Source organism: Mytilus californianus, unplaced genomic scaffold, assembly GCF_021869535.1.
Source record: "Mytilus californianus isolate M0D057914Y unplaced genomic scaffold, xbMytCali1.0.p SCAF_11, whole genome shotgun sequence".
Taxonomy (NCBI): Eukaryota; Metazoa; Mollusca; class Bivalvia; order Mytilida; family Mytilidae; genus Mytilus; species Mytilus californianus.
In genome coordinates this window covers 13108935-13121494 of record NW_026262593.1, presented here as the reverse complement: position 1 = coordinate 13121494, position 12560 = coordinate 13108935, and the positions used below count along the sequence as shown (strand labels likewise).

General features: G+C 29.8%; 1 protein-coding gene across 2 annotated transcripts in view; it reads left to right on the top strand.

Moving 5' to 3' along the window:
* LOC127719589 (uncharacterized) overlaps positions 1-12560 on the top strand; it is an 88545-nt gene that overhangs the window by 68264 nt on the left and 7721 nt on the right. For both annotated transcript variants that reach the window (XM_052225810.1, XM_052225809.1), the window contains one exon: positions 12036-12122. In XM_052225810.1, the coding sequence (XP_052081770.1) occupies positions 12036-12122 (87 nt within the window). The remainder of the gene's footprint in view (positions 1-12035; positions 12123-12560) is intronic.

The following is a 12560-nucleotide window of genomic DNA, read 5'->3' as shown; positions in this document are numbered from 1 at the left end:
CAGCCAAACATAAGTATTTCCTTGGATACCATTTGTACTTTGTCATGATCTGAGGCCATAGAATAGAAACAATTATTACAACATTCTATGCCATATCTACAAACAAATGGTGTAATGATTTGGAAAACCTAACAATTTTCTCTTTGAATAAATTTTTAATTTGTAATTTTATGTCCATGAAACCATCATACTTCCTGTTCAGAATATTAAATGTTGTTTGTTTTTCATTTTCAAACATATAACAAGCCTTAGAATTGCTTGACTTAAAGGTAAATCCGGTTTTGACTTGTTCTCTGGGATATTAATTACAGATGATTTTGATCAAAATGATGAACTTTTATTTTAAAACTTGAGTCTGATTTTAAATGAATTTCACTAAAAGTCATTGTCCAATGATGACATTCCTCCCTCACTTGTATTTTTATGCGCTTTTTATCTTGAAATACCTGAATGATCAAAGTGTTTTCACCTGAATTGTTCCGCTTTTTATCTAACTATATATAAAAGATATCCTCGATTGTATGATAGATTGAGGATACACTATTTATACTTATAATTCCTGAATTTGTTAGTAACAATTTTCCTGAACGATGCATGAAATAGTTGCCACTGGACTTAAAATGAGCAAAAATCAACAAATCTGAAAAACTATGAACAAATTCCATATGATAATTCTATAAAGTACTACAGCGTCAAAGCTGCAGTATGACTTAGTGTTTATGTTAAGGTAGAATTGAATTTTTTTTTTTTCAATCATGGGTCTGTTATTCCAGGATCTTTGAATTTTTCAACAAATGACACTGTGAGTGTATTTGATATTCCATGGTTGCAAAGATGAGATTAAGCGTGAATTTGGATATAGGGAATTTCTATATTTAAATACATGTAGTTGGATAGAAACTTCTACAAGCTTATAGAAAGAAGTACTGCATTACTGATACAGCTTCATAGCTTTGAATTTTTCAGATCTTTTAGGGTTTATAATTTTAAACAAACACAGTTATTGTGAAATAAGCTGTACAATTTAGTTCATTAGATTTTATAGAGTTTTAAGTTTTATTGAAGTTGAGGTACATTTAACTATATAATTTGTAGTGTTTGAATTGTAGACAATCTTGTTATATGTTACAATAAAATTTAAATGTAATAGAGTGACCAGACCACTTACCCAAAGGATAGAACATAATCCTATTGTCCACAATCGTATGACTCATTCTCAGTGTAAACACTGTTAGATGGAAGGTAGCAGGTTAAATGATGCTCCACCCTTCCTCCAAAAAACCCCAGAATAATATCCAAAACATAAAAACCTCCATGCTTGAAATTACATTACATATTAGAGAGAGAGAGAGAGGGAATACAGAAAAAAGTGATGGCTTGGCCATAAAGTAAAACCATGTCTGTCATTTTGTCCTTCTGTCATACTGTTTTCCAGTCCTGATGAAATTAAAAATAGTTGTCCAGACTTTTTTAGATTAATGCCTGGTGATTTTGATATTGATGACCTACGTATTAAGTTAGTATTTCATTCCAATTGCTTGACCTTTCGCAGAATAACATGCCTCTTTAACATAGAAAATCCCATGAAAATTATACTTGTCCAGACTTTCTTGTAATGCCCCTGTAGATCACAAAGAAGTTCATTTTCTGGTACATTTGTGCATAATGATTACTTACAGATTTAATTTGTGTTTTGTTCAAAATGGTTTATGAAATTTTGTGAAATATGATACTAAAGCTGACTTTATGTGATAATTAATAAGTCAGGCTGAGGTTGAGCCATTCATAATGTACTCTCCAGGTTTGGCATTCCAGCTTCCTCCACCCATATTAAGCTAACTCCCATTGTATTGTACTGATAAACCTAGTTTCTGCTCAAACTATTTTTATAATGAAACAATGATTATCTGAAATTTGATTTCATAACAGAACTATGCAACAAGTTTAAGTTTGTTTGTTTTTGTTGATACTGTTTGTTATTTGAAATCATGTAAAGGTGACCATCTGTCTAGTATTGAATGAAAACAAATTTACAGAATTCTCCAATGTTTTTGACATTTTCTCTATTTGATAATGGATAATGTTAAAAGTTTAATCATGAATTATTTGAAATATTAGGAGAGCGTGTACATCTAAAGAGAAATCTGAACTACTGTTTTGATCTGAGATCAATAAATACCTCTCCTGAAGGGAAACCAACTGCTCAAACATACACTTAGTGTTCAAAACATATAAAGTGGCTTTTTATATGGTGGAAAAGTTAGAGAGTTGCATCATAATGATTGACAGGATTATTATTAAATTCCAAACTTCACATTAAAGAAAGATAGGAAGATCAGCTGAGTCAATAATTTGTTGAGTAAATCGACTTGAAATTACAAAAAGTTTATGGGAAATTTAAGTACAACTTCAGAAGAAAAACTTTCTTTGTATAAAAGTAGATAATTTGAAATGATCTAAGTGACCTGTATTGTTGGTAGTCTAAAATTCCTGTTATGAAAACGACTTGATAAGTTTTGTTTGTGGTCTATTTGACATAAAAGTCTGTTGACACTCTCTGAACATTCTCTGCTGTGTTGCCCTTAATAGGAAATTGTTGGTCAGAATGAAGATTTCTATGACTCTTTAGTTGAAGACCTATGTCTGATTATAAGTCTGGACAGGAATGTCCTCTGGGGGAATTCGGTTGTTACATTAACTTCATTACTTTCAGTACTTGTTTCATAATTTTCAAGAATTTTCAAGAAAAAATAATTTGTTTTTCAATAGAGAAGTGATAAGGAAATATTTTTTTTTGTTTAAACATGGTTTAAATATGGTTTGGGTTAGAAGTAATACATTGCCCTATTGAAGGCTTAGGTTAAAGATCATTGTATTTTCAGATTGAGTAGGGGTTAAAGAAGGATATTGTAACACACATAACTGGGCAATTATTTATCTTCACAAAAAAAAAATCAGAATAATTGAAAATTTTAAACTGCAAAATTTAGTACCTTAGTCAGATGCAAGCAAATAAAAGCCATTTTATCAGAGAGTCTGCAAAGCTCTGGTTTAAATTAAAGTATGTATGTAATTTTGAGTTCTGATGGATCTCTGTATTGAATTTTTAAACAGGTATGCATTTAACAGTTACTACTTTTTCATTGTCATAACACTATTTCGAGGATATTATTTTAATAGTCCTACAAATATATGTATTAAAGTTAGCAACATAAGACTTTTTACATTTATTAGATACTTTTTCATTTTGCTGGTTAAGTGAGAATTATTTCAGACATAAATAGAGGCTTTTTTCCCTTTATTGAAATTCAACAAATCTAGAGGTTTAACTTGACTTTATAAAATGTTGTTATTGTTTAGAATTTAGACATGACATAAGAACAAGGAATGCCAGTTTAATCTGGAGAGATTTTATATCTTCATAAATAGGTAAATGTCTGTCAAAATATTTAAAGCTAGTTGATTTACCTTTGGAAAAATAAACAATAGTTAGATCATATGTTTGGATTAAAATGTTTAAAATAAAGTACCTAATGAAGGAATGGAATTTTATGTGACTAAATCTGACTTATTTTATATGTCACTGCGGGTTTAGAGGATTATCTTCTCTTGTTATTTCTCAGTCAAAGTATAGATCTTTCAGTCAAACAAATTTTGATTACATTGTCTACTGGTACTCAGACTCGGAAATTAACCAATGAAAATACTAGATTTAGTGTTTTGAGTACAAATTTTGTACTCCTATTACTGAGTAAAGTTTTTGACCAAGAGCCTAGGTCTGACTTTTATGTATACGCTGCAAAGTTCACATGCCTATGTAATCATCTAATTCTATGTCAGTATTAAGACGTTATTATGACATATTTTTATTAAAAATCACCAAATACTGGTATTCTAAAGTGTTATTTCTATGCACATTCTATTAGGTAGAGTAAACTGTACAATGGCTAAGTTAATAGGAATTTGAATTATATAAGTACGACAGTGTTGTGTCTCAGAAAGGTTTTTATTTTATTGTCCATTGATTGTCTGACTAGCTATTATTTCTCCAACATTATTTGTCTTATTTTGTTTGGACTTCTATTACTGGTATTATTTTGGTAAAATATAAGAAGCATGCAGACAGGATCATAACTGTATTGCATTGTAACATATGGCTTGGACATCATTTTGAGGGTCGTGGTCAAGATTTTAATTTGTTGACCACCAAGCGACACTAGTAGAAAGGCAATCAGAAAAGCTTACACTGGACCTATTACGTAATAGTGGGTTAACATAATAACAGTCTTCACGATGAACTGCTAAATCTACAGGCCCGGAGCTCAATTTTTGAAAATTTTTAGTTAGATTCTGTTGGCTTGTAGATATGATTTTTACAGGCCCGAGAGCAATATTACAAGCCTGGGCTGCCTGGGCTGCCACTCAGCGTGAAGACTGCAATAAGTAAGAAATGAAATTCTCTCTCCATTTCTATCTGGCATGTTAATGTAATCCGACTTTTCAAATAGTCATCATTTAAAAATGTTATGGTGATTAGATATATTATATATTTAATGCTGGACTGGAAAAAAACTAAACATTGAAAGGTTTTTGAGCTCATTAAGTAGTCTTAGATCAATGAAATCATCATTTCCTATAGTTAAGGTGCTTATAAAAGTCTTAAGTAGTTTTTTCCAATCATACATTTTAAATTATGTCAAATCAGTATTAACTATATTTTAAAATTTAAATGATTATGATAGAAGATCAAAGGAAAGGAATTTTTTAAATGGCCAGATTTCATTAATTTGATGATTCAAGTTTTTGTGGTGTTTCTAAAGTTAAAGGTAAGTTTTGTATCCTTTGATTTATAGGTAAATATACATAAGAGATTTGGAATTGGTCAACAACTTTGTTTTCTTGTACTTAAACTTAAGGATCTCAAAATCTGATTATTCGTGAATATTTCAAAAAGAAATGTTTATTCTTATTGGAATGTGAATTTATAAGTGGGGAAAGGATACAAATTTGTGATGCATTTAAAAAAATCGTTAGCTTACCAGAGGATTTGATTTACAGCTAAAATTTAAAGTTTAGTAATTATTGAAGAAAAAAATGTCTTAGTTTGGATAATATTTTTTAATATATAAGTCAAAGACAAACGATTTTTAGTGAGGAAAGACTATTAATGCTGGCATTTAGAGCAGTCAAGTAATTATTGCGGAAAAACATTTCTTTATTTGGATTTTAATATTTAATACATAGCTCAAAGAAGAACGATTTATTAGTGAGGAACGAAAGACTTTAATTCATGTAAAAAAGGGAGGTAAAAACATGCATCAGCAATGACTAGAAATGGCAAACACAAGATGTTGGTTAAAACTGCTGAAAAGTGACCTTTGAATAAAGTTGATATATTTTATAATATGCAGTATATGAAATGGCAACCGCAGCATTAGATGTTGTGCAGCATGTTACAGAAGAGACCCGCCGACAGAGTAATGTTTATACTGAAATGTAGGTCACCTCTTAATTCAAGTTTATAAAGTTATTAGATGTTGTGATGTCTTCATCTTACATTAAAGTAATTTTTACAATTTTACTTTGGGTTAGAAGAAGAATAAAATCATTTAGTTTGTTATCTGTGGGTCAATAACTGTTATTTTGATACTCTTTATCAACATTAACAGGAAAATTACATTAGTTCCTGCACACTTTTTGAATGTTCCATGCGCTATCTAATTTTAGTAATTAATTCTGCATATTTGATTATTTCCAGGATTTCTATCAACCATTTAATCAGAATCATTGTTAGTTAGGGTTGTTCAAAAAATTCTCCTTTTATGTTCCGAACGGTGCCTATTGTTTAAACTTTGTTCAAAAATATTTTTGTTCTTTTTGTTTTCTGACATTTGTTTCTCTATAATAGTGCAAGACTAACAAACATTTAACTTTTCAAAATTCTTAATTGGTTGAACAAGTCCAGTGTCTCAAGTTTTCACAAAAAATATTATGGGTAAAAATACTCGTAAGTCATAAACATTTCAGTTTAACTTACGATCATACAAAAAATATTAGGAGTAAAAAATACTTGTAAGTCATGAACATTTCAGTTTAACTTACGATCAATTTTAATAGTAATAATTTTTGTGAAAAGAGTCGCTGACTGCTATTTTCTATACTTATGTTGCGACATTTGCAGACATTAACTAGAATTTTAATATTTAATAGTGATATCGATCAGATATTGTTGTAAAATGCAGGTATAACAAATCTGACACGTACCTATTCATTGCACAGGAATCTGATCCTGGAAAAAGATCTGTATATTAAATAAAAACAATGCTGTGTTACATGACAAGGAAAAAAATGTGTATGACAAGATCTTATCTAACAAATGAACAGTTTTGGTATATTGGAAAAATATGTATCAACACTCCAAGGTTATTTCTAAGGTTTGTTTATTCCACTGAAAGTATAATACAGTAAAAAAGAATCCTTAAAACTAAAATTTTTATTTTTTTTTTTTTATTGCTTATGAAATATAGTATCATAGAGTTTCTGGCTATTAGAGATTAACTCAATCGTAATAAATTTTATCAAAACATAGAATAATTTTAATGAAAGAATAATAAGTATTTATTTCTCTACATTTTTTCAGTATATAAAATAGCTATTTTAATGTGATATATACTTGACTTTATATAGTTTTGTTGTGATTAAGCAAAGACTCTTTTTAGTCCCCTACCGACCAAGTCGAAGGGGACTTTAGGTTTGCACTCTGTCCGTCTGTCTCAGTCTGTCTATCCGTCTGTCCATCTGTCAGTCCGGCAAATCAGTTTTCCAGACTTTTTTTCTTCATGCTTGAAGATATTGATTTGATATTTGGTGTATTGTTTTATCATGACTAGTTACAGGTCAAGTTCGATTTTCAGGATATTAGCTTTTCTCCTTGTTCAGTTAAAGCCCTTTCCCTAGAATTAAATTTTTGATGAAATACTTATTAATTACTAGATTTCTGTTCAAAGGGAAATAACTCATTTTTTAACTTCCCCTAGAATAAAATTTTTGATGAAATACTTATTAGATTTCTGTTCAAAGGGAAATAACTCATTTTTCTAAAAGATTTGTAAAAGACATTGTATTAAGATAAATGACATTTTGGATTTTTTTCCTTTTCTTTAGTAAATTGTTTGAAGAATTTAGTGGTAGGTTTGTTTGTTATTTTATGTAGTTTACACCACGACAAGTTATAGATCAAGTTAGAATTTCGTTCCATTACAATGAATTTTTAACCGGTAGGGGACTATGTATTGCCATGCAATACTCACAGAATGCTTGTTTAAATAACCGTTGAGACTGAGCCTAATTAGATTTGTGCTTTTTTGCTTTTTTTGGTGTATTTTTTTTGTGCTGGAATTTGTATAGTAAACTTTTGAAATCAGGTGTTCAGCATTATGTTTATTTAGACCAAAGTACTACATTGTACAAGAATTTCTCATGGAACAAAATTCTTTGTTTTATTTCACTTTCAAACAATTTTCTTTTACTTTGAAGAGACTTTGAGGTCTTTGATGTGTGTTATTCCATTCATCATACCAAACATCTCACCTCACAATGTAACTAGAACATTATGTTAATTAAATACTCAACAATTAAAATTTCCATTCAATTTAACCTAGGAGCAGTTTTGAGTTTTTTCGATCATTTATGTTATAATTGATAATGTTATGGTACTGAGGTTTTAAGTGTTAAAATATAAAAAAAAAGTTCCTTTAATTTTGACATTTGTTTGAAGTGAATATGTGAAGCGTGGTGGAATGGTAATGCTCAATAAGATAAATTGTACAGAAATTGATTTCCATTGATGAATATTTCCTTTTATATTATTTGTTGTGAAATGTGGTATTATTATTACAGTCATTACCCCCTTTTGTATTGGAGTCAAATATATCATAATTTTCGAAATTTTAGTTATTATTTTACTGTTTGCAAAGATGTTGAACTTTCAAGATGATATTCTGCTGTAAATGATGCATGTTAGCAGCACATAAGAAATGAATGCTTGAAGCAACGTTCTGTATGTGCCTTTCCCACTTAGTCAGGAGCCTGTAACTCAGTGGATCACTGATTTCTGTCTGTTATTTTGTTTCTCATTAATGGTTGTATCATAAATATGGCTTTTGGTTTTCTTGTTTAAATTGATTTTTATTTTGTCATGTTCGGGCCTTTTTAATAGCTTACTATATGGTATGGGTTTTCCCTCATTGTTCAAGGTTTTAAGGTGACATTTTATAATATTTGCTTACATCCATGTCACCACAATCTCCTTATCACACATCTCCTTATTTTTATGTGTGTTAGAATCTTAGCTCAGAGGAAATCATGTACTAAAAACAAAAGTTGGATATAACTACCTCTGTGGTCTGATTATTTATTTTGTGAATCAGTAGGGAACAGTTAACTGTTGTAACTTTCCTAATAGGTTTTAGATGGGGATGTTGGCTCTATTTAGAAGCAAGATGTACTTTTGCATATTAAAATTCTTCTGAAATCTTTGAATTTATCAAACCAGGCTTCAAAGTTGATTAGTAAAATCTATAGGAAGGAATATTCTATTGCATGATAATGATTATATCTGCCCTGAATAGATACACAATTATAAGTTCTCATATACACCCAGATAAAACAATCAGTTTATCCAATATTGCTTGAAATTAGTAATACAGGAATTTCATTATTTAGTGTTGTACCCATATTATCTCATTAAACCTTGGGAATAAAGACTTTGTTTTATAAGATAACCCTGGAATACTTCAATGATTGTAAATCATAATTTACCCATTCATAAAATATAATAATTAGAATTCTAAAGATAAGGAAGTGAGTTTCTGTGTTATGAATTCCTGCTTAATTATAACTGCATTACAACACCATATTTGAAGGAGAATAAAACATCCTAAGTTTTTCAAGTTTCATATATATTTTGGAGCATTAACTAGATTTCTAGATTCTGGAATTAGCAGTAGTGACTTTCAGATATTATTTATATTGTCCCGAGTGTCAATTTTAACATAGACTTCAAAATCAATATTATATTTAAAAAGTAAAAACATAAATTGACATTTAGCTTAAAGGAATGTATCTTATTTCACATGTAATATTTAGTAGGAAAAAAATATCAGGAAAAGAACCTTTAATAATTCACTACCGGTATTTCGGTATTTTGTTTCTAAATGAAACAAAAATAATAACAGTGACTGTTTGGCTTCTTGAATAATATATGATTTTTCATATGCATATATAAGATACATGATATTATTATCAGGTGACCAAATCAATGGAGTGTCAGATATGACCTTTTATTCCAAAGTAAAAGCTGAAAGGTGGATCTTTAATTTCTAAAATCCAAAAGTCCTGGACTTTAATTTTCATTTCAGAGAATATTTTTGAACACTTGACATTTCACTTTTTCAACAGTTGACATTTGATTTGTAAAATTCCAAAAGTAATAAACATCTTAAGGCTGAAAACAATTTTGAAGCCCTCAATTGATACATATGATGTATAATAAGTCAGAAAAATATGGTTGAAGCTGAACAGCTAACGAAATTTTAGAAGTTTGATCATTTATTAATGTTTTCTGTAACATGAAGTATAATGAAAGACGGAAGTTGACTTTCCTTTTTAGTACATCAATTAATTATTTGATGTTCAATGTTATGGTTGTCTACTAAGGGAAAATATTTACATAAAAGTCTCATTATCTAAATAATGACATCATACTTTTATGTCCCTCTGTTTCATGTTTACATGGTAAAATGGAATCAATTGATAAAACATTGAAAAAAATGGTATTGTTTGGTACTTATCATCAAGGTTAGTAGGATGTTGGATTTGTAATAGACCTTAAACTTGTTATTGTTTTATGTATTTCCTCTGAAGTTTGCTAAATTGAGAATATTCCTCAAGAACAGCATACTTTCAAAGTGTAAGGAAAACCGATGTTTTTTTTTAATGTATTTTAGCCTTATTTAATACATCATTCCTCTGCAGTCTATGTACAAATATTTCTTTCATTGCACAATGTAATGCACGTACAATATTAATGTTGTTATAATGTTAAAAGTTTGACCTATGATGATATCAGTGTTGTATCTATGGTTAAAGTTTGACAGAGAACATCTTTAGAAGTCTGGTTGATGATGTATGAACATTGAGTCAGATGTAATTATATTTACCTATACCCTCATTAATTACCTGTGACTTACCTGGATTGTCAAATCTGCACATACCTAACGGATGTTACTGTCTAGAGATAACGCCAATGTTTCGTCATTCTGCATACTTAAGGAAAAAAATACATCACACACAGCGTCAGTTGGATTTTCGGGAATTTTATACTTAAATGGAAATTTTAACTTTACAAAACATTAAGATTATAATGTGACTTTTATTTTTCCAAGGATATATCATATGAATAATTATAATTTTTATCAATGTTAAGAAAAAAACTGGTCATTCTCTCACCGCAACGTTACTTTGACCTGTGTAAAAGTGGAAGATTTTAAATCAAATAAAAAAATTAAATTTTGACCATTTTTGCACATAAGTAGTGTTTATATTTATAAAGCTTCAGTTATACTGGTGCCCTGATATTTCTTGACATATTATATTTTCATTTTCCAAGTGAGGAGTGGTAGAGGAGAAATATTATGTTATTGGACATTCCTTAGCAGTATTATCTCTCTATGATTATGTAAAACTGGAAGTATTTTATCTGTGGAATGTTACATCTGATTATTAATTAACAAAATATTGTTAATTGAACAATGCCACCTTAGAGAGATGATAAAGGATTAATTACAAAGTTATATTATTTTGCATTAGAAACAGGTGTGGAAGTATAAGTTGTTGACAAAGTACCAAACTTTTCTGTGTTTTATTTCAAGTGACATGTAGGATAATGTATATTCCTATGGCCTATTTTTTTGTGAGAAATGAACCACACAATGCTAGATCTATGCAAAGGAGATCACAATATAAAAACCCTAAAAGCAGGTTAGTCTTCTTGTAACTTTTATTCTGACTTATAAACTTATTTTTTAGGAGATTATGAATGAATTTTTTATGTCTTTGTCTGAATAATAACTCCAGTCATTACTGTCCAAACATTGGTCAAAACTTGCTAATATGTCCTTTTCTTGACCTTTGACCTTTAGTGCACACTGTGTGGGCAGTTTCCTCCATAATACATGTTCCTTATTGCGTAGAGGTCGTCGGATATATGGTAAACTGCCTCTATGCAATATCATGCAGCAGTGTATATTTACCAAGTCCTCAATCCGACTCACAGTCTTTTGCCTTGTGCTTATTTGAACATTTGCTTACATTTCTAGGAGAACAATTGTTCTTCATCAGCATATATAATGTATGTGTGGTGTTCATAAATCAATTAACATTTTACCCAAGCATGGTATAATTATAAATCTGATGAAATTCTCTTGTCATCTCATTTATCATTGAAGCCTATATATAAATGTTGCTTTTGAAGGGAAGTTGGCAACTTCAAGGCAATAATCAATTATATCTACTGGGTTGTAGGGTATATATAAAGTGATCCTTTTATTAAGTTGAGCATTTGTATTATATATGAAGAAAATTCTACGAAAATAGAGTGAAAACTATGAGAGAGCTATAAGTTCACTCTTCATTGTCGTGCTAGGTTTTACATTAAAAATTTTACTGTTTTAGTCCCCTTATAATGAAACATGGGTATAATGATCTTTGTGTCCGTTGATAGTTTAAAAGCACTCCACAATTTCTTGTAAACAACAGACTGAGATGTAGATAACAACATTGTGCTCCTTCTAAGGTCCTACTTTTATTTGTGATGATTTACAGGTTTCTCATAATAAAATGTTTATACATATATTGTATTAGCTACCTGACTGAGATGTCAAGACAGTTTCACAAAACCTTTTATGTGAAAAGGATGATCCAGGTTATCATGGATAGAAGTTTTCACAGTTTAATATGTTACCTTTATATTTCAGGCTGGAAGCTTTGATGGGACTAGACAGAAGTCATATACAAGATGAAACATTACGCCATGCCTCCTGGTATCAAGCAGGAATACCAAGGTAATATTGGCCAAATTAGTTATTGTAGTGTTAATTAAAGGGGATACTGGGTTTACATTAATGAGACAGCAACCCAACAATACAAAAAAAAAGACATCTAGATTAAACAACAGGCAATATACATCTAGTAAAATATATGACTCAGACCAGTGCTTAAAGCCGTCTTGAAATTGAAGGGAGTTGATAGTGTTTGCTCCATGTTAAAGGTCTCACTGTGACTTTGCGACAAAGAACAGCAATAATAGCACTTTTCCTTTGCTTTTGGTGTTTCTTTTTCATGTGTGCTTAATGATTTTGTGTCATGAATTGATACATCTGTAATTAATATTTGTTTCATTCTATGATATATATGTGTTTATGAAAGTATTCGATAAATTTAACAGGGTCTATAAAAGATATGCTAACATACCAGGTTTTAATACTACATCATGATATTAC